The following is a 23,295-nucleotide window of genomic DNA, read 5'->3' on the forward strand; positions in this document are numbered from 1 at the left end:
TTAAAAAAAGTGGAAGAACATGCACGGTGTCGAGCGCGCAAACAACGTCTGACAATCTCTCCTCAAATACGCGTATGCACACGAATGAAACGAACAATTAAAATGATGGATGAGTTCTTAATTTTCTGTTTATTTTGGACTTTAAACGTGAACGGAAGCGAAAAGTATGAGATAGAAAACAATCAAATCTTTTGTGTAATCTTTGGTGAACGACAGCGAATTAACGTGATAAAAAATGCTAAAAACAATGAAAATTTATAATTTCATTAAATTTGAAGAATGAATTGGAGTGATTGAATTAAATTATTTTCTTTGGATTTAAATGGAATTAACGAGATTCTTAGAGTTTTGTTTCGTTTGAATGAATTCAATTTCGTGTAACACGAATAAAATTGATGCGAGTCTCTGAATACGTTCGATCCAATTGAAATTCAGGGAATATTTATCAAATAAAGTCTATTGAATTTCGCAGATTCGTAAAATCTAATTAATCTGATTCGACTCAATAAATTCATGAAATATTTCACGAACTTAATCGAATTTATGAAATTAATTAAATTTATTTAATTGAATTATTACTCAGTCACTAATTAATTGACGCTATTTTTGTCCTGTAAATTCGTGTGGTGAGGGACAAAAGTGTCGTTCGCTCATCGGTTCCCGCACATTTGTTTATGATATTGAGAGAAAAACTGTGGTTTCATTCGCTTCGACGATAATTCAGGGAGTGAGATTCGATGGAATATTCGCAACGTTCGCTCCTCGTTCTACTTTCGTGTTTTAAGAGTCTCTCGTTAGTGAAAGAGTGAAACGAGAGGAGCAATAATTACGAGGAAGAGCGAGGGCTGACACACGGCAAAAATCTCCGCGTGATGATTCAATAAGAAAAATTTCTGTCCGAGATGGTGATGCGATTAAGAACAATTTCTCTAGGAGATCGCACCGCGATAATGCGATAAAAAAATATTTCTGCGCCGAGACCGCTGCTCGGGACTGCGGTGATACATCGCTTTAAAACTCAAGGCGATCGCTCAACGTGTGAGCGAATTATTTAGAGTCCTTCGATTTAATAATACAAGCAACGCGCGTATATTTATCACCGAACATTACGCACGAGCATTGAAATCCTGATCATGGGACAGAATGGAATAAAAATATTTCGAAACGGCTGCTGCTCTGCCCTGGATTCCTGCAATCGCGTTATTTCAGTCGAGATATATTTGCACGTAAAATACCTTGTCAAATGGAGAGATTCGATGAAAATCGTCGCTTCTATCAGCACGCTCGACGCATCGTTGTTCGATTACTTGATATTATGCTTCGCATCATAAATTCGCGTATGCGCTCACGTCGATTATTTTTATCGAAATTTATTGAGATATCGCGACTCCAAAGCGATCTTTTCGACTCGACGAATTTCATCTCTCAACCAAGTCGAATGGGATGAAAAATTTATTCGACAATTGTTGCAGACTCGTTCGCAATGATTACGAATCTACTTACGAGCAGTGAATAAGCAATAATTCAGCTTAATAGAATCAACATGCGATCGGAAGCTCCACAGCAAACAAAGTGACGAAGGGCTCGATCGCTCGATCCCTCGTCAATTTGTCGAGCGTTGCATAATCTAATATTATCTCGCTAATGTGTACTCACGAAATCCTTGTCCGCTATCGACTGCGTGCAACATACAAAAAATTATGAGAATACTTCGCTGATGAATTTTTCATTGGACACGTCATAAATTAAATTTTTTTTATATCAATAGAAAATTCGTATTCACAGAGAGAATTAAATTATTTAGCGTGAAATTTAGTGATAAATTTACCGGATACATTCGACTGCGGGGACGAGTTACCGAAAAATATTTATTCCAGTAACGCACTCTTAAATTTTCAATGTTTTGCCGAATTTTCAGTTTAATAATAGTAAATATTGCAGATTTTGATATTTACGGTAGCGTATACATTCGTACGGAAATTTTGACAGTGCGGCGCGGTAAAATTCACCGTGACGTCAAAATTCACTAAATACTCCGGTAAAGTTCCTATTGTGAGCATGAATATTATTTTTTTAATAAAAAAATTCAATTTCTTTTCCATAATAATGTGATGAATCGCAGCTCGTCACCGCGCTGTCGTTACTGGACAGTAGTTTTTCAAAGTTAATTCTCTCCGTGTTGGATCGTTCATTTTTTCGTGTTAAAATATCCTCAAAAACGTGACTAGAGAAAAAAATGATTTTTCTTCGATATCAATGGAAAGAAGTAAATGTTTTTTTAAAATCAATTGAAAAGTTAGTAATGAAAGGTTGGTTGGGAGTTTATTAATTACCTTGGGAGTTGGAGCAAGGGCAGTGGGCGTCGACGGTTGTTCCTGAATATCCTCTTTCGACTATACAGATTAAATAGCATTTGCGTTAGTTTCTGATTTGATCGTCCATTCAATTGATGAACGGGCATGAAGAAAATGAGGAGTAATTTTTAATCGATTTTTCGATATTTCATTGAAATCGATATTCCAAATCAACGTTTCCTTCCTCTTTGAATTCAATGAGCTATTTTTCATCCACGTTATCTATTCCCGTTGGATTTTGAAAATCGAGTCCCATAAAAAATCGATTTAGCTCCGATCAGAAACGTTTCCTCGGTCACTAACGATGCCTCTTACCTTTTCACGCTCCATGGTTGAAGCAGCTTGAAAAAAAAAGAAGAAACATTCGATAGCATCTTAATGTCCATTCTCGTAAGGCTAATGTCCAAGTTTTAGTGCATTGAGACTCTTAAAATAAATGGATGCGGAGGCGTAGGAAAATTCCAAAAGGTCCCCCCCCCCCGCCCCCATTTCCTTCATTCTCTTTCCACATTCCTCGTCCAATTAGCTTCGTCGAGGACTTTCGAAACTCGATTATCGACTGGGTACACTGAACTTTCGACTGCCCTCACAGCCCCGGGCTCTCGGCAATGTTTTCGAAGATGAAAAAACACCGACGAGCCCCAGAAAAAGTTGGGGAATATTTATCGTCGTAGTTACCATCGAATCGGTAATTTTTATTGACGTTTCGTAATTCTCGTCAACAATTTTGAAATTATCGTTTCGGAGTTTTTCGGAGGGCGATAAAAACTTTTTTATCCTCGCACTATTTCCAATCTGCTCAATTCTTCATCGCGTATTAGCTCGAACGAGTAAAACGACGTTTTAGGACGGTTTTCAAACAATACTGATAAAATCAGCAGCTGTGTAGACCTCCTCGAGTATTTGCTGACATAAAGTTAACGAGCGCATAGTCCAATTTGTTGGAATCGAACAATGTTGGATCGGAATTTTTCGATAACGAAATTTGCCGCTGTTCGATGTGAAATCTTATCAGTTATCGGGCAACAGCGTTTGGTGAGAAAACACGAGTCGATTATCGTGTTTCTGAAAAAATCATTATTTGAAAAGGGATCGAAAAAGAAATAAGAGACGCTGCTTTGATCCACCGACACGAGAGCTCGATCGAGTGCTGTAAACTTCGCGAGAACAGTAATCTTTAGCCAGTTTGAAAAATAATCCGCTCCCAAAGGGATGTACTTTTCATACGCGACTCCAAAATTCACAGGCGAAGGTACCTGCTCATTTTTATTGATGCGATACTGCCAGGCGCGAACGCCTTTTAGTGGCAGATCATAAAAAGTCACCAAATAGACGAATCTCTTGGGAAATGGACGGAAGAATTTCTACTTTCGACTTCGTATTGTACCGTTAACGAGGGTCTCTTTCGACCGATTATTTGGAAGGGACACACCCATCGTTGACTCGATGCGGGTGTGTCTCCTTAACGATCCCCTGGATCCCAAGCAGCCCCGGGCAGAGCCAGTTTTCTCCTCTTTTCTGATAAGTTTTTCGTCGTTTTCATTGTGACGAACGGGAGCTCAGTAAAATTGTAAGCAAATATATGGGCGCCGGTTTTTTGCAGTTTCCTTGGGCCGAACGTGCCAAAGAACAGTGGCTGCGATTTCTGCGGAGATTTCAGCAAAAAATCGTGAACGAAAAGCCCGGAAAACGAACGAGCAGATGCACGAAACTGATGTAATCTAATCAAGTTTCCAACTACTTTGTGTTGATTTATTTTAAATCTAAAGTATTAATATAATTAATAAACACTCACATTGAGAATATTTTTATCAAAAAAGTGTAATAAAATGCTTCAAAAACATCATAAAAGATCAAATTTTTACTTCAACTTGACTATAGTTAATGATCGAGTTGATTTTTATTGTACGAAAGAAAGTTTATGTCGGTGTAATGCCACCGAGAAAAATAAATGGTCAATTTCTTAAAAAAAGCGAAGCTACTAGACGAATTCAAGCACGTGAGTCAGTCTCAAAAATAAATCTGATGAAATTCCCGCCATTCCCGAATTTGCCCGAAGTTCAATCAGCTGTTATCAGCAGTCCAACTCACATTCGCTTTCGACGCGTCAAAAACTAAAGTATTTTCTTTCTTAGCCCCGTGAGGTAATGTTTTTTTAAAGAAACGGAATCTGTGATAAATTTTCTTCTATAAACTTTTCCGAAGCTCGCGAACACCGTAAAATCTTTTCACAATTAATATTATCGTGAGTTCTCCCTTACCGTGTTAAAAACTCGAAATTGTAAATGAAATAATACAAAATTTTGCTCCGTAAAAGGCACCGGAACTGTGCTTATCGTTATCGGGGGACCTTAAACTATAATTAACCGCAAAAAAAGTGGATCTTCACCGTACTTTATCGATCGGCCGAACTACTTTAAAAAACGTGTGTTTATTCAGCTGCGACAACGGCGAAGTAAGGATTATTGAAAATCACGAAAACTCACTTGTTGAGAAAGGAAAAGGAATATAAATCGCGATGAATTACTGATAAGCAATCACGAGACTCGTGCTCTCGCAACGACTCAAGCTCATTGTATGGAAATCGAGAGAAAAGGTCGCCTGTAATAGACTCGACACTGAAACATTTTCCTTCCGGATGCCTCGTACGATTACCTCTCCAGCGAAGAGAAGCGCCACGCTCGCTTTCAGCATATTTGCAGAAGCGACGTAAATCTTTTGGATCGAACAGCCGCCGAGGCTTTCGCTCCGTTTTCACTCCCCGGATCCGCGGCTCTGGGTTCAATGATACTTTCGTAACACACCATTTGTTCGTTATCGACGTAACGCCGATAAGATACGAAGTGAAAATCAATGTAATTGGAATCTTATTCGATCACGTGGCCCCCCGAGGGTGGATAGTCGCCGTGTGCACTTGCTTCAATTTGCGGAAAGTGGAGATTGGGAATAAAATGTTTCTCGATCGCCGAAGTCCCAGCATGTACGAATCGAACGAGAGCGCAGCCAGTCTGTGTTTGCCTGCAATCGAGCGCATTTTTTTCTGACCTGGAGATACGGAGAGAAAAGAGGAGAAATGTTGCGACATTCTCAACGGGTCATTGGCTCGAAGTTTGATATTTTGTTCAAGGCTCGACAATGGCTGGTTAATGGAATTATTAATAACGCCGTCGACCGGATTCGGCGATCGGGGGAGCGGGGATTCCTGATAACGAATCCTGCAAACTGAATTCCAGTCCAAAGAGACTGCCAGAATAATATAAAAGCGAATGTGAAAACGAGTAAGCGAGAGATAATACGAATCAAATAATGAAGATAAAACCGATAAGGGCTCAGCGGACGTGCATTATCAATGGTTATTCGTAGGCTATTGAGAGCACTTGGAAAACTGCTTAATATCGATGATCCAGATAAGAAATACGCACTGATTTGTCAATAGGATTCGAAGGAGCAAACATCCGTCATCTATCGAGGTGAGCTGTGAATCGAAACATTTTTATCGGTGTGCAGATCAAACTGTGCTGTTCTTCAATGAAAAAAACTCCAAAAACACTTGCAATTTTATTTTTTTTCGTTCGAGCTTTCCTATGGGAATCTCGAATGATTTTCTCAGCAGTTTACTGACTTTTGGTCCGTTGTACAGCGGCTTTGACTCGAGGGTCCAGGGAAGCTGAACGAAACTCGTCCTGGTACAGGAGACTCGATTTTTGTAGAGTTTTTAGTCGCGCGGGGCCAATGGAAAACTCTGAAAAATGGTCGACTTCGGGGCGACCGGTTGAGGAACCGGTGTGTAGCTATGACCGGTCACCCAACCGAGAACTGGCTTCCTCCGAACCTGTTTGGAGTCTCCGAGAGGTTCTCTGAGCTGAAAACTTGTTCATGGAACAAAATCCGATTGAGTTGGACGAGAATTTGGTAGATTTTACTGTTTTCTTGTTGGTGAGAGAAAATCTCCTGGCATTCCAATGAGAAATACTCGAATCCACCGTTTTTTCGTTTCAACGAATAGAATTTCGACGACGAAATATTTTTCGTTACTTTCATTCGATCTTGAGATGAAAATTTGATCCACGAGATATTTGCTTTCTGTAAAATGCAAAACTGTTGTTTGCACGTTTTATTTTTCGTTTAGGAATCGTGATCCAAGGCTCGCATAAAAACTTGGCAACTTTCCTTTAATTTTAACATAAGACTGAAAAATAATTCTGTTACCAATGTTAACAATATCCAAAAACATTCATTGACCTTCGATTAGATTTTTTTTTTAAATTTTTTTTCATAAAAAGAATTTTATTTCGTGCCCATTTTCTCGTTATTGAACAGGGGAGACTGAGGCTCGTTGGCCAACGGGGCAAGTTGACTAATAAACAATAAGATCCAAACTACGAAATGTAAACGTACGCCTGGTTGATGTAATTGTTAATTGTCACCTCTTTCTCACTCTTTCATGTGTCTCAACGAGTCAGAGCGATGCGTCGTTTGAAAAGATTGAAAAATTTTCATAAATTCAGATACGAAAGCAAATTTTGACGTCAATCTTATCCATCTCTTGCAGCCTCGAATTTCTTTCCAATTATTACAATAATCCTCTACATGAAAGTTCATATACTGAACTATAATTGTGCACAGTATTTTTTCTCAATTATCTCTATAATTTTCTGGTAGAACTCGCTTTAAAAAACAGTTTGTGGGGGGGGGGGGGGGGGTAAAGAAGCCAACATAGTATGACGCTGAATTTTGCAATGTTCGAGTCCAACGAAATGATTTTAAAAATCCTCCAATAATTCCAGCAATTCTCCAATTTTGTTCCCTGCCGAATTTGCAATTCGTGGTTTTTCAACCTGCACCGATACTTCTCGAAATGAAAAATTAGTGATTTACAAATGTTTTTTTCCTTCGTTTCGTTGGACGTTGCAAAAGTCAGCGTCGTCCAACAGTGGCAGGGGGGGGGGGTTGGCTGACAACATGTGTCGACGTACACGAGTGCTCTGAATGGACCTAATCAAGGTGTGCCAAGAAAAAAACTGCAATTCTGATTTTAATGAAGAGGATGAGGAGGATCAAATGTTCTTTTCTCTCACACTTATGGACAAAAATTATGTTTGCTTTTGCCAACATTTTGGTGGGGTCGGTAGACACGAATCGTCAAAAAATCGATTTCGTTTTACGTTTAAAAACTCAAATTTTCATCCGAGCTAGAGGAAGCTTGCTCCCATTCGAAAGGAGCATTTGCTTTTTTAAATCGTCTTTAGTTCCTCGTTTACTAGTTTGAAGAGTTGGCCAACCAGCACCGGTCTCGCCTAAAGCTTTTTGTTAACGCGCAGTTTGTCTTAATTGCTTTATGACGATGCCAGTAAGATCGGAGACGATTGGACGGAGCTCTCGGAAAACAAGAAAATTAAGAATGAAAGTAAGAAAAGGTCGCATCGAGTTTCAAGAGCCGCGCAGCAGAAGGCTCTTCGGTTTTAAACGACCCGCGCACTCGCGCTCGTGCGAACGAGAGCAGGGCGGCTGAACTTGAAACGACCTTGACCCGTAGGCGGCCGAATATAGAGATAGAGGAGCCAGTAAATCACTGGTAAATCAGGCTCTCCGAATAAAAACGATAATTCACGTAAACTAACTGGGAGTAGGGTATTTCTATCAGCGGTTTTGATGAATCGTTGGATGCACGAGGTTTTCATTGAATTCCGCAATGTTTCTATGTAAACAAGGTTATTAAAAACGTTCGTCATTATCGACGACGAAGAAAATCGCGATGATCGTTGTGTAGGAAACTTCAACGAAAACGGGATTTTTATCTTCGGTTAAAATATCGAAAAATTGTCGCCACTCCTTTCGGTCTCCCCGGTTTCGGTCAAAATTTTGATCATGTTTCGGACAAGGTGGAAAGGAAAAATGTCTGAAGAGGCGAAGTCGAGAGACGTCGGAGCCGCGTGTGACCTTCTTTTTTATTGATTACGACTCCCGAGAGTTGTTCGATAACCAAAAAAAGAGTTCAAGACCGAAGATTCGTCGTCGATTTATCGGCTTTTCGGACTTTGGATCGATCCCCAAAATTCGTTTCTCCCGATAGGAAGCGCGTTCGGATAAGCAAAATTGAATAATCCGAAGTCACGTGCCTCGGCGGTGAGGCGAAGAGAGAGAAATGGCACCGAACCGTGCCATTTTATGGGCTCGATAGAGCACTTTATGCATCGCCAACCGCGGGTGACGTAACGAGTTGCATTGGCGAAAAGATCGAGGTCCGAGGAAAACGGGGAAAGATCGATGGCTCGTCACTCCGATTGAAAAATGACTGGAAAAGGAGGAAAAAAGTGGCGGCTCGTTCGATCGAAAACTCTAGTCGAAGTCGATGGAAACTTCGAGCACCTTTTCCCATCACTTTGGAGCGCAATACGAACGGGAAACGACACGTGACCCGGGGCATTTCGCCGAAACGCAGATCGCTCGCTTCCCGAGGGGAGGTTCGAGAAACTTTTCCCATCGATCGTAACTTCCACTCAACTTGCCTCCCTCGATCTATTTTTGGTCACACCTTAACCGCAACATTTGCGTTTGACTTTGAAATCACAGTAAAAATAGCACTCCGGAACGGTCCCGTTCTGAAAAACTGGCCACGCTTCGATGCCCGTTGGGCAAAATGCTCAAGGCGAATATTTCGCTTGGTTTTTCCGTCAACTCACCTATGAACGTTCAACGAAGGGAGGCAGGACGACGAGCGAGGTAGGAAGCGCGGAATCGTCTATTCTGAGGGTTGCGAGTTCGATTCACAGTTGTTATAACCCCTGAAGCTGACCACCGACCCCCCACGAGCTACGTACGTTTCAGCGATGTGTCAGTGTCCCACAAACCAGTGCGCGGAGCGGGGAAAAGAGGGTTGATTTGCGCGGGCGGAAGCGGCGACGTTGGGCGCGTGCGCCAACCCTCGTTTGACCTTTCCCCGCGGGTTCGTACCGCGAACGTCACGAATGCTTCGCGAGTCCTTCGGGAACCTTGTTTCCCCCCCCCCCGCCCATTTTGCCGTTGTTTTATCCCGCTGAAATCCACTTCTGGATCTCCTCGGACTTGTTTTCGACTGACGCAAACGTTCCTACTAATTTCTTTCCCGATTTGCTCCGAAACGACGGCGAACGAAGATCGCATGTGCGCACAAATCCACGAAATACTCGCAGGCTCCTCCTGGCGCAATCGTACAGTCTTGTTGCAACCGGGGAAGGTGCGGGCTTCGAACACCGAATGAGATCGATAACCGCTCCAGCCTACGTACCTATACCCACCCCTAGGGACTCGATATTCACGTGAGAAAAGCTGACACAAATGTGGAAAACTGCAGCGAGCACTGCGTTGAAAAATTTCTATCATTTTTCATTTTTTGTCAGTTAATCACTTGAATTTTTTTTATTTTTCATTCGACTTTTCGTAGTTTCAGTAAAATTATTAAAAAATAAGTGATGAAATTTATTTTTCGAACTATTTTCTCGACGAGAGAATCCGTAACGGTTTCTTCGCTTGACAAACGTTCATTCATAATTCCACCTCTTTAAGGAGGGTGGATCGCGACGATACAATGTGGCCATGCTAAGCCATGTTAAAAATATTAAGAATTTCATAAAATTTGGTAAATGTGTTATTTCAAAATATATAAGACAATATACATTTTTTTAGATTTTTCTACCACATAGCTCTCGAGTAATTGAACATTAACCCTTAGTGTGCATCTGGGGTCAGATTGACCCCAAAATTGAGTGCTTTTTACGCGCACTATCAACGTTGAGCACGTTTTGAACGTTTGAGCACGCAATGAAAAAAGATTTTTTTGAAAATCCAACTTTGCAGCCTCAAATTTGGATCAATTCACTGCAAAAAGTGACTAAACCTTTTATTCGGAAAAGCGCATAGTTACCGAGATATTCGATGTCAAAAATGACCCCAAAATTGAGTGCTTTTTACGCGCACTATCAACGTTGAGCACGTTTTGAACGTTTGAGCACGCAATGAAAAAAGATTTTTTTGAAAATCCAACTTTGCAGCCTCAAAGTTGGATCAATTCACTGCAAAAAGTGACTAAACCTTTTATTCCGAAAAGCGCATAGTTACCGAGATATTCGATGTCAAAAATGACCTCAAAATTGAGTGCTTTTTACGCACACTATCAACGTTGAGCACGTTTTGAACGTTTGAGCACGCAATGAAAAAAGATTTTTTTGAAAATCCAACTTTGCAGCCTCAAATTTGGATCAATTCACTGCAAAAAGTGACTAAACCTTTTATTCCGAAAAGCGCATAGTTACCGAGATATTCGATGTCAAAAATGACCCCAAAATTGAGTGCTTTTTACGCGCACTATCAACGTTGAGCACATTTTGAACGTTTGAGCACGCAATGAAAAAAGATTTTTTTGAAAATCCAACTTTGCAGCCTCAAAGTTGGATCAATTCACTGCAAAAGTGACTAAACCTTTTATTCCGAAAAGCGCATATAGTTACCGAGATATTCGATGTCAAAAATGACCTGGGGTCGAAGTGACTCCATGTGCACGAAATGTATCACTGTGAAGGTGTGCACACAAGGGTTAAAGTTCACGTGTATAAGCATAAAGTTCACACGTATATACAGTTATACAACTCGTGCCTAAGAACTTCGATTTAACGCTCAATTATTCGACAACCACGTGGTAAAAAAATTGTATTTGTATACTTGATGCCAAAGAATGTTATCACCAAATTTGATCAAATTCTGATTATTTTGATTTCGTGATCCACCCTCCTTAAAGGCTGCGGTTGTATCGGAGTTCCGCGGAGGTCTGTGAGACCCCCAAATAAATGCACGGACAATGAGATTTAACCCTACACCTCATGTGCCTTTTTTCATACCCTCAACCTCATGACCGGGGTTTGAACGCACCCCACTCTTTTTCTGCTTATAAATCCGGTTCTACGATGCTAAACCGACTTTATCCTACACCATTCGTTTTTTTATAACGAAAAGAATGATGTACGATAAAACTAATTTCAATTGAATTTATATATAAAAAAATCCGTCGATAATCAGTCGATAATGTCGCTTGTTAGGACGGGAGCGTAGTTTGAAGTTCGCGTGGGGTGTGCTCACACCCCAGTCATGCGTTCTAGGGTTAAAAAAACGTGGGCTTATTTTCGAGTATTTTCAATGAAACTGTTTTTTTCGAAAAAATATGCATTCGCAGATCTCGGTAGTGCGATCAGCTGTCGAGAAATTAGCAGGTGATAGAATTTCAAATTTTGAGATAATATGCGAGTTTGAATAATTTGTAAACTCGACTTTGATACGCTACAACGGAAGAAGGGGATCGAAAACGAGCATGAATCACCAACGAGGTTATTAATTCCAATGAAATTTATCTGACTCTTAGAAACAGGAATCGAGCACATTTTTGAAGAAGCGTCATGAAAGAATGGCCCAACCGTTTAAGTTTTATAAACCTTTAAAGGCGAAAGAAAAGTTGTGTTTTCCTTGAAAATCCTCACAAAGGAATGGAGTAACGGTCTCAGTTTTATTAATAAAAAGGAAGATCGTAGATCAGAGCAGAACATTGAAGCTATTAAGGCGAGATATAATAGGCGAGCCCCTATCGTACCGGAGGCTCTTCGGAGCGAGGAATCAGGGACGATTTTACAATTGTATTAATCAAAACGAATTATCTACGAGCCTCATAGTTCGAGCTGCTTCTCATTGCACGTTATGACGCAATGGTACAAACTCCGTACATCTGCATGAGGTTAAGTGAGTATATAACTATAGAGAGAGGCTCTTTGAATTCGTGGCCAGTGATTGGCTCACACGAAAAGAGGCTCGTCATTTTCTCTCTCCCTTCCTCCCTCCGTAACGGTTCGTAAAAGCGGATGACGACGAAACTAAATGGGAAACTTGAAAGCAGAGTAAGACGAAGGAGAAAGAGCACGTGTGGCGGTCGTCACGTATGCGCGCTCGGCGAGCCCCTCTCCGACTCGTCAAACGCACGAAACTTTTCCTCGCTCTTGCGCCATTCCCAAAATTCATTCACACCGATGACGCAAGCCAGGAGCGGACGTGCAACACCGCGCCCAACAACCTCCATTCCCCTTTCGGAATGTCCGAATCGAGATGGAAAAATTGCTCGATTTATTGACCTGTGAGCATCGCTAGGCCTGGTCTGTTCGTTGGCTTCCAAACTCCAGTTCTGGGACTGTGTAAAAATGGTTTTTTCTCCCATCCTCATTGGTGGATTCCATTAAGGAGTTTCGGTACAGGCGATACAATGTTGCCATGCTAAACCATGCTAATAACATAAAAAATTTCAAAAAGTTTAGAATTTTATAAAATTTGGTGAACATATTCTTTAGTGCCAAATTTGACAATACAAATTTTTTAAGATTTTTCTTCTACACAGTTATCGAGTAATTGATCACTAAAGTTGACGTGTATAAGCATAGCGTTTCCATATATATAGGTATACATTCCGGGCATAAGAAATCTGCTTTAAGGAGTTTCGGTACAAAAGTCAAAATATTAAGAAATTGATCAAATTTGGTGATAATGTTCTTCAACATCAAGTGCGAAAACACAAATTTTTTCAAAATTTTCTTCTACTTAGTTATCGAGTAATTACGCATTAAAGCAGATTTCTTATGCCCGGAATGTATACCTATATATATGGAAACGCTATGCTTATACACGTAAACTTTAGTGATCAATTACTCGATAACTGTGTAGAAGAAAAATCTTAAAAAATTTGTATTGTCAAATTTGGCACTAAAGAATATGTTCACCAAATTTTATAAAATTCTAAACTTTTTGAATTTTTTTATGTTTTTAGCATGGTTTAGCATGGCAACATTGTATCGCCTGTACCGAAACTCCTTAATGCGTAATTACTCGATAACTAAGTAGAAGAAAATTTTGAAAAAATTTGTGTTTTCGCACTTGATGTTGAAGAACATTATCACCAAATTTGATCAATTTCTTAATATTTTGACTTTTGTACCGAAACTCCTTAAGGGTGAATGATACAAAAGTCGAAATAATTAGAAATTGATCAAATTTGGTGATAATGTTCTTCAACATCAAGTGCGAAAACACAATTTTTTTCAAAATTTTCTTCTGTTTAGTTATCAAGTAATTACGCATTAAAGCAGATTTCTTATGCCCGGAATGTATACCTATATATATGGAAACGCTATGCTTATACACGTGAACTTTAGTGATCAATTACTCGATAACTGTACAGAAGAAAAATCTTAAAAAATTTGTATTGTCAAATTTGGCACTAAAGAATATGTTCACCAAATTTTATAAAATTCTGATCATTTTGAATTTTTTTATGTTTTTAGCATGGTTTAGCATGGCAACATTGTATCGCCTGTGCAATATATCCTTAAACGCTTTTTCCCACGATCGACTTCAGGGGTGGGGAAAAAAATCGTGTTTTGGGGGATTTCGAAGTTGGAGAAAACATTGTTGTGGGCGACCCCAGACTCGGACGAGGGAAAAATGAGCGAAATATTGTTTTCCTTCCCACCCTCGTGGCTTCTTTTCATCCCGTTTTTTCACCATTCCCAAGCCGGTTCGTTTGTTGCGCATTTTTGTGTCGTGAAGATAGAAAAACTAACGTCATCAGGCGGGATCGGATTCAAGTTTTTCGGAGTTCATTGATTCGTCACAAAGCAACGAACGTTTTGCCCAAAATTAATGGTGCTTTCCTCAGCAAGATTTTGAATTTTTGCCAACCCAACGAGAAAAACAAAGTCGTTTGTAACGAACACAAACGGAGTGACACCTTCGAAATCTTAATGACTTTTCCAAGGCCTTCGATTCATCCAATAATCATCACAATCCAACGTGGATTGTGATAATGTAGGCCAACGCGGCCTACATGAGAATTAGTACAAACAAGCGTGAAAAAAGAGCAGGTGAACCTCGACGACTGTGTGTTATGATGTCTGATTATAACTTGCGATTAGCGCCGTTTTCTTGACAAGAAAATTACGAAAAATAGGAATGAAAAAGCGACTTGTTCATACGTACGAGGTAATCTTCCCAATTCTCAATGTCGCAGTAGATAAGAAATGTTTCATCAGCGCCACACGAGGCAAAAATGTTTGAAAGAAAAAACAGGGGGGGGGGGGATTTAGGGTTGAGCAAGCGGAGAGATTGGACAGGTCGTTCAATAAAGATTTAAAAAGCGGGACGGGGATCGAAGAATCGTTTGGGCGAAGCGTGGGTGACGAATTTCGATGAAAAATGTGCTTTGGAAGCGTTCTAATCGCGACGTGTAAAACCACCGGATTAGTTGACTAAAGCGATGGCAGCAGAGTCCCGATGATTTAATATCCACGCTTTCCTCCGTCATCGGAAGCTTTCAGGACGTCGAACTCGCCGGAGAATTAAGAAACGGATCACGCCCATGGAGGCGACGAATCCGCGGTGGGTTTCCACAATCGTACACGGTTCGGAGCGGTAATCGGCTCTGCTGAATGCGGCATTGAAAAATGAGGGGGGCAGCGATGAGCCAGAAGGAGAAATATGAAGGAAAATAGTGGAGGCGACTGCAGGAATAAAAATAACGAAGAAAACGACGAAAACGAAACGGAACGAAATAATAGAAAAAACATTCGGGGAGCGAGGAAGAAGAAGAGAAAGCGAGAAAGACAGAAAAGTGAAGGAGAAAGAAGCAAGAGAAAACAGAATGGAAACTCAACGGAAAAAAAAGCGAAAACGCCAGGCGCAGCCTTTTATTTCGTGTCGAGAAAGCCGCACGACCTTTCGAGATGGCGCTGCCTCGCAATAAAACCGAGTCGATAACCAGCTGCTCGCGGTGGGCTCGCGAGCCCACCGCGTCACGCCGCGGGTGACGAATCACAGCGAGCGCGTTTAAAGTGGCGCGAACGAGCTCCCAAGTAGGAGAATTAAATGCTAAAACTCGATACGAGTACCTGCTGAATCGGTATGCAGTTGCAAATATACGCAACGTTCTCCCAAGTGACGCTTTCTGACGCAATTTGCGATCTCTCTTGGCACATATCGCGACTGGTAGATAAATATTGATAAACCCCATTACCATACTCGCCCGATTAACATTCACTAACTTTTCTTCATTTCTTAACTCCGCGTTGCATCCTCTGAGCCTAGAATCGCTTTCGCAGTTGTTGAAGAACTTTATTAAAACGACGGCCTCCTCGAGGACGTCGCGACGGACATCCAAAATCTCATTGAACTCGTCTGGACCCAGAATCTTTGGCACATGGAAACTTGGGAATTGGCGGAACAAATTTTTCCCTCGTAAAGCAATCGTTTCCCCACCTCTTAAGGAAGTTCACGCGAATCTAATGGAAATCGAAAATCCCAGCTTTAGGAGTTGGAATTCGGAGATATATGCTAGAAATATACAAGGTGCATCTATTCCCAGAGTAATTATAGGATCTACTGTCCAGTTGTCGAGAAAACGATTTACGAATATCACATTTTCTGAAGGTTCTAACTTCCAACTTAAAAGAGTCAAAAACGAGAATAACGAAATATAATGTTTTTAGATATCAATGAAGTCTTGAGAATGCCTTGTTACCGGAGGAAATCGCTTGGGAATGGAAAAAACAAAACACTTGTTTGAGGTTAACGAGTAATTGTCGTTTGGAAAACCAAATAAAAACATTTTTTAACACAACGGTGAACTGTCACTTCGCACAATTATGATACAATTTGTGTTATGGCACTAGAAAAAAAATATATAGATATATAAAATGTATTATGGCACCAGATTTGTCACTAAAGATAAAACAAATGAACATCAAAAATGTGTGCGAAAAAATGCAACATTTTTTGATGAAATCAAAAAATTAATAATTCACATCTTTTTAATGCGTTAGTCTACGGAGTTCGTAGAGGTCGGATCGAAAGAAAAAATAAAAATAAAAAATACGTCAACTTGCAAGATTCTCTGAAGTACTGTAATTATTTAATTATTAAAGAAATAAATTTTGAAAGTTATCCAAAACAGCTGAAAAATATTCTCGCTCCTGTAAAGACTCTCTGGAAGCGACTCATCATATATAAATGTACTTGTCTCAGAGTATAAACGTCATAAACGGTGGAAGGTTTGACAACACCATGAGCCAGGTGGTTTAAAATATGGATGTGCATACGCATATAAATAGAAAATGGCTGTTGTCACATTTTGCTTGACGATTTTACTACAAAAGTACTCGAACCGTTATCATTGTATTAAAAATTAATAAATCTCAACAAACAAGTCACTCATAATTTTAATAATTGCGAGAATAAATATTAATCGCTTCTTTGATAATCGAAAGAGCAAAAAAGTTCAGTTGCTTTTTTGAATCACGAGTAACGCATGATCTTCCTTAAGGGTATGGATCAGTCACCCAACCTCACGTGGAGCTTTATAAATGGAAATTCTTTGATATAGTTTGACCGATTAAAAAAGACTCTGTCAGGCGAAGCAGGGCGATGGCAAAAATGGCTGACATTTTCATCATTTCGATCGCGAGCGAACGGTGTGGAAAAATTTCACTTCTAAAATTTGCAGCTCTCGCACTGACGATTGCGATATACCGACGATCCACGCTCTTAAGCATAATCATTCGATTTAACGATCGACCAATTATCGTAGCAACAAAGTTTCTGTTCGCACGTTCGAACGTTCCAGAGTTCGTAACGACACCAGCAAATTCATTTCAATTTAAAAACAATTTCAAACGGTTGCTAAAAACAAGTTGGAACAAAAATTCAAGAAATCCAAGAAACTGGGAATCTTCGAACCAACAAAAATCGGCAATGTCCCAAAAATAGTGGATCAAAAGCTTTCGTTAAAAATAATGAATCGATATAACTTTACGTTAAAATTCTTTCTGCTTTTGATGGTCGATCACTTCTAATCGTTTTATATCGATTTGCAATGAAAAGAGGCAACAAAAAAGCTTCTCGGATCATTGAATTATTCAAGGACGAAAGTGAATTGACGAAGAATATAAGGAAATGCAGAGAGCACGAAGTAAGCAGGGCGGGGGGGGGGGGGGGAGAGGTGGCTTTTAGCGTATTAATCGAATGCTTGGAATACCATTAGATGGGGTCAAATGCGATCTTCTCGTGTGTACGTGAGTTCCTGCGTTAAAGCTCGGAGCTCTCGTTGGAGGAGGGAAGAGCGCGCTGTATTGCGTCATCCGCGTGTATTATTAACAGAAAATTTTTCAATTCGTTTCTTCGAGCAAAGCTCTCTTCATCGTATTCCTTCGCGTGGCATTAAAATTTTCCACGCTCAATCGTCCTCCACCATTCATGGTCACCATTCCCACAAGCCAAATCGATTTCAAATGATTTTTATGACCTCGGCATTGATCTTTCGTAAGAACTTACATTCCGAACGCTCATAAGCGTACTAATTTTCAGGGACTCGTGCCATCGCCTCCAAATTGACCGTGATAATGACACCGGATTTCAGTTTCCTCGTTAATTGCATCGAATGCAATTGTTTTTTTCGTTTCTTCTGACTTAACCGTAATCGAAAACGACCGAAGCGGAGCAAATCTCATTCCGGAAGCTAAAGAATCGATGTCGAGTTTAAAATCCATCGGAGCCCTTAAAGTTCCATGTTTTTGTCAAGAAGGGAAACGTTTTTCAGGCTGCATTCGTGGGAAAGAATTGGAAGATTTAGATAAAATGGGGGACTGTTAATCGAAATGAATTTGAGCTGCGATCTCGTTCGAGGTTTTTATTTTCTTCGCACCAGAGTCGTTTCACCGCGAGACAATAAAGTATCGCGATCACGTCGCCAGAAAAATCGTCGCCGATCGAAACCGCAAATTCGATACCAAAGCCCATTTTTTCACACTCCGATTTTATTTGTTACGATTATTCTGCTCAACGAGGAAGAAGGCTCGAGGCCAACTCCAATCTTCAATTTCATTGAATGTCATCAATGTCGATGACGATCGAGAGAAGGAAAAGCTTCTTATAAGGCTCGATAACGACGCGCCTACGATATTATTCTTCCTGTGCGTGTGTCCGCCTCCGTGTGGGCATGTGCGCGTCGACTATAATAAGAAAGAGGAATAGGTCCGTCGCGAGATTGAACTAGATCTGCCATTAATGAAGACCAAACAATTCAATTGCTCGTACGATTACAATACCGCGTTTTCCATTCCTATGCGCTACAAACCTTAATTTTTTAATGCAAACGCATTTCCACATACTTTTGATCCGCTTTGAGTTTCATCGTCGTACGAAGAGCAACTGAAAATCTTCGAATGGGAATATCGTCGCAACTATTTTGTTTTTTTAATGTTGTCGATTAATGAAAAAAATTCATTCGAAAGTACGTTTCGTTGAAATTCAAGAGCTCGGGATCGAGCATTGACACGATTTTTTCATGAGAACGATCCTAAAAGATCCGAATTAGTTTCCACAGCTTCGGTCTCTTTGGTCCTAAATAATCGAACGAGACTCAATTCTCCGAACTGCTCTAAACACTTCACCCCAAATTTTCTTAACTCTGGAATCCAATTTGTCGCACCCAAAATGAATTTGAAGCTCGACTGAAGAGAAAAAAATTCGATATCACCGAATCTTAAGAGTCATCGAGCGACACGCAGCGCCAAGTGTCCAAAAATCAAACTAAAATCCGTTTCTACCAGACTTCGTCGCGAATACAACGATCACGCGAATATAAAAAATATCAGCCGATTCCGTCTGTGCTTCGTATTCGGAGACCAGATTTTTCTCATCAACGCACTGAATAAATGAAAATACGAAGCAGTTTGCGTACCCCATGACACCTTTTACGCCGGTTACAAAGATTATTTTATCACAAATTGTACACAAATTCGTCGAACCCGAAGAGATCAGAGCCGAATTCACACCACTTCGGTGCTCATTGCGAAATTCATTTGCCACGATTTCAATAAAAACTCACGGAGAAATCCGGTAAAATACAAGCCAGGCGTCTGACATGTGACAGCGACCGTATTTTTACGTTATACACGGAGATACTTTTATACGAATATTTCGGATGAATTTGCTAGAAAAATTTGCTATGTTTTGTAACAGCGCTGTTCTATATCGCCATTCTATTACATTTCACCAAAGTGCATAGTAATTTCGATGCCGAAAGCAGTTCTCTCAAATTTTACTATGTACGACAGGCAAAATTTAGGTCTGCGACATTCTTACATCGAACGATGTATCGATATCCGAATGTCACTCGTGTCTTTGGCGAAATGTTAAAAATTGTAGAATTGGACTGGACAAATTGCTTGAAATTTTACTATGTGCCACTGGTTAATTTTCATGTTTATACGGAGCAACGCCTCGTATAATTGGTGGGCGCATGAGTTTTGCTATGTTATTGAGCAACATTCAGTGCGGTAAAAGGGAAAATACGAAACTAAGCAATTTTTCGTATAGCACAGAGAAACGACTGCTACGTTATCTCCTAAATTTTCATCAAATCATTTCATTATTTACTATGTTTTTGATGAAAATTCGCTCGGCGTTCATTTTTGATATAGTACAGCGCGTTATTTATTATTAACTGTAGTAATGGTTCCCCAAACTTTTGCATTATTTGACACACTCTGTAGCGATTATTATCATAATATCGATGTGCTCCGACGTTACTATAAAAACATGGTCATTTTTGCTATAAAAGTCTCTCCGTGTAGTATAAATATGGCACTGTGAGAGTCGCCACCATCGATTTTGAGTTGGTCACGTGAGCTCGATACCTCTTAATCATATTTTGTTGAAGGAGAATCCAGTAGATTCAACTTTTTTCGCAAGAACGTCGAATGATTTAGTTCGCCCAACAAACGAACCGTTAAATCATTGGATTTTAAAAATTCTTTTCCAAGCGTCGTTGCGACTCGCTCCAAAAGGTTTTTCTCTTGTTGAAAATCGTCCAGGAACTTACCCTCCTCGCCGAGACCGGGATAGTGGTTTCTCTCGTATAAATCGGGACGTCGAGATCGCTAACGCTGCTGCTAATACTCGGTGCCCTGGAATCACTTCTGCCGCCCATCGGGACGGACAAATGAGTCGGTCTCAGAGGATGCGATTCGGCGATGTAGCCCTCGCCGAAATCCTCGTCGTCCTGATCCAGTCGTTGCATTTTGATATCCGTTTCTGTAACGACATAAAAAATGATTATTATGCATCATTCATCGAAAAATTGCGAGTCCATTCGACAGTGCATCGGTCTTTTTGTCATAAGATTGCGAGGAAAGCTAATTTTGTTTCCTTCATATGAAAAAAATGATAAAAACAAAACTTTTTGAATGAAGCATCGAATAAATGGGAAAAACGTTTGAGAGTAAACAAACGTGTTAAAAAGCATAGAAGATTAAGAAAATGGAGATTTTTACGGTTGGAGGCATAACGTAGATCGCACAAGTGCACAAAATTAGTGCACCTTGCACCGACTCGACTGCACGCTTTCCCTGTCAAATATTTGGCTCGCGATCAAGGCCAGTAACCTGGTGACACTACTATCTACAAGCCTGCCAATGTCTCTTTCCCACTTCCTTTCACACACCCCGCAACAACAACAAAAAGTTGCCAAGCTACGAGAGTGACAAAGTCACTGGTGAATAAAAACTAAAAAGAAAAAGAATAACAAAACAAAACGTTTCTAAATGAAACGACTACAAATAAGTTCGTCTTACGACTCGAATTCAATGAGTTTCTATATGCGGATTGCACGAACGATTGATCGAATCGTTTCGAGCAAGACCTTCGTTCGACTGCGACCTAAACCTTCGGAATAATCTCGAGCTTCTTCGCCTCATTTTATCAAAATGATTCCTTCGTCAAATCTTCTTCGATCGCGATTCTAAGACGAATTTAAGACTCAACATTTTCGAATCGACAAAGGCGGAAGGAATTTTTAATTTGAAAAATTGAAAAAATTTCGTTCAATACCGATTGACGCTATTTGAAGCTTTTGTTGATTCAATCGCAGTGCTCTTGAAAATAAATCTGTCGTTGGACCAAAATCTAACATATTGCTTTTATGCTTAATAATATTGTGACGATTATATAATAACATTGGCATCTCGCAATGCATAATCGATCGAAAGATGTTTCCTCTCGGTGAAGTAATGCATTTTAGTGCAGTGAGCGGCGAGAGACGCGTTTCAGGGAATTCGAACTCCACTTCGTACATCAGCTAATCCGAAATTGTTCATTTTTCCTGATACGTCGACAAATGAAAGGAAAATTCTGAAAAGTATTTCACCGACAAATGTCCCAAAATGATTAGACAATTTTCCGAACTTTTATTTCAATTTCGTCGATTCGGAAGCACTCAATGTAGTGAACTCTTGCTCATACGAGGATCCCATCAGAAAATACTGGAAATATGAAAAAATGCATGGAGCTGCAACCTCCATCCATGAATTTCTACTCGGCAGCAGTTCGATCGGAGCCGATGAAAATTTCATTCGAAAATACTCCAAAACGGTAGCGATTTTTTCCAAGCTTCGATCTCGATCGCCTCGAACTTGGCAGAGGCTCAAAGACGCTCGGTGACCTTGAGAATCATTATTCTGATTGACGAGACTCAATAATTTGGTACTCGACTTCTCCGTCGGCGTTTTGACCTGTTAGCCGAATTGACGGGGGGACCAAGACACGGATTTTTCGTTACGATCTTCCGTTCTCGAACTTTATCGCCAGGAAAACACGGAGGGGGATCGACGTTTCACGAAGCAATAACGAACCGTCCATTGAAGCAGTTCTAAATAGTGTCGGCGGCGTAATTTCGGACTCGAAGCGTCGTTTGGGCCCTCGAATGATCAATTGGCACGAAAGATGCTCGATTTGATTTGGAAGTGAGTAAAAAATGGCAGATTGCCCGTCTCCGATAGGCGACGTTGCTTTTTTTGGTGGCGAATATCGGAGATTTATTCGCGTTGCAATTTCCTTTCCATATTGACGTACGAGCAGCGTTTTTGGACTAGATTCTACATTTTTTGTATCGTTCATTCGAATCGTCAGGTACGGAAAGTCGTGTTTGTTGCGGGTGTCGCGAACGCTGGCGCGACAGTAAAGAGCCTGCATGCTCTCTCTGGCTCGCGATTGTCCTTGATGCGGACAACGAGCACGTATAGATAATTAAGAGACATAATTATACTCGTGTACTTTGCACATCTGTGTATTTCTTCCTTTCGTGACTCATCGACCAAATGCTTCGTTACCGTCATCCGCACGATCCCCTGCATTATCCAACATTTTTTATCCAGTATCCAAAACATTCGACAGGCTCTCGGACGTTCGCCTCTCGGTCGAATCTGAGGATTTTTATTCTGGAGTTCAATTTTCGTTTGACGCCACTGTCGATCGCAGATCCCGCTGATGAAGCTCGAACAGTCTTTTTCTCGGGACAATATTAACCGGTTGACTGGTATTGGATCATATATGTACAAAAAAAGTCGGGCCCATTCTGGTTTTGTATCATATGTGTACATATTGAAATAACTTTTTCAATTTTCAACCGATTTGGACAAAAATTGGTATACAATGGTTTTTTGGGTCGCTGAGTCGATTTTTGAACTTAATTTTCTCCTCAGTACCCTTGGAAATGGGAAAAATCGAAGGTTGAGGGTGAAATTTTTCGTTTTTTCAACGGATTTTCATGCTATATGACATGAAAATTTTTAGTTTTCTATCACACTGGACTCTTTCATCGAAATCAAACAAAATTCGCTACCCCCAAATGTGTGAAAAATAAAGGTTCAGGGTGAAATTTGTTAATTTTTCACTGCGAAAATTTCATGCTTTATCACATGAAAAGGAATCAGCAACCTCGAAAACCCTCAGAAATAAATTATCGTGATTATCGGTAACATATTGGCTCGTACCAGTTTTGGCACAAAAACTGGAAAAAAGCTCACCGGTTAGCCGGTTAAGGGGTCTA

General features: G+C 40.3%; 1 protein-coding gene across 3 annotated transcripts in view; it reads right to left on the reverse strand.

Moving 5' to 3' along the window:
- LOC122409595 (solute carrier family 2, facilitated glucose transporter member 1-like) overlaps positions 1-23,295 on the reverse strand; it is a 56,952-nt gene that overhangs the window by 27,773 nt on the left and 5,884 nt on the right. For 2 of the 3 annotated variants that reach the window (XM_043417294.1, XM_043417285.1), the window contains exon 2: positions 20,293-20,504. In XM_043417294.1, the coding sequence (XP_043273229.1) occupies positions 20,293-20,490 (198 nt within the window). In that variant the 5' untranslated portion in view covers positions 20,491-20,504. Of the gene's footprint in view, positions 1-1,656; positions 1,678-2,333; positions 2,394-2,669; positions 2,696-9,037; positions 9,153-20,292; positions 20,505-23,295 lie in introns of those variants that run through there. The other variant, XM_043417302.1, reaches the window with a different exon arrangement.

This window comes from Venturia canescens, chromosome 1 (assembly GCF_019457755.1).
Source record: "Venturia canescens isolate UGA chromosome 1, ASM1945775v1, whole genome shotgun sequence".
In the NCBI taxonomy this organism is placed as follows: Eukaryota; Metazoa; Arthropoda; class Insecta; order Hymenoptera; family Ichneumonidae; genus Venturia; species Venturia canescens.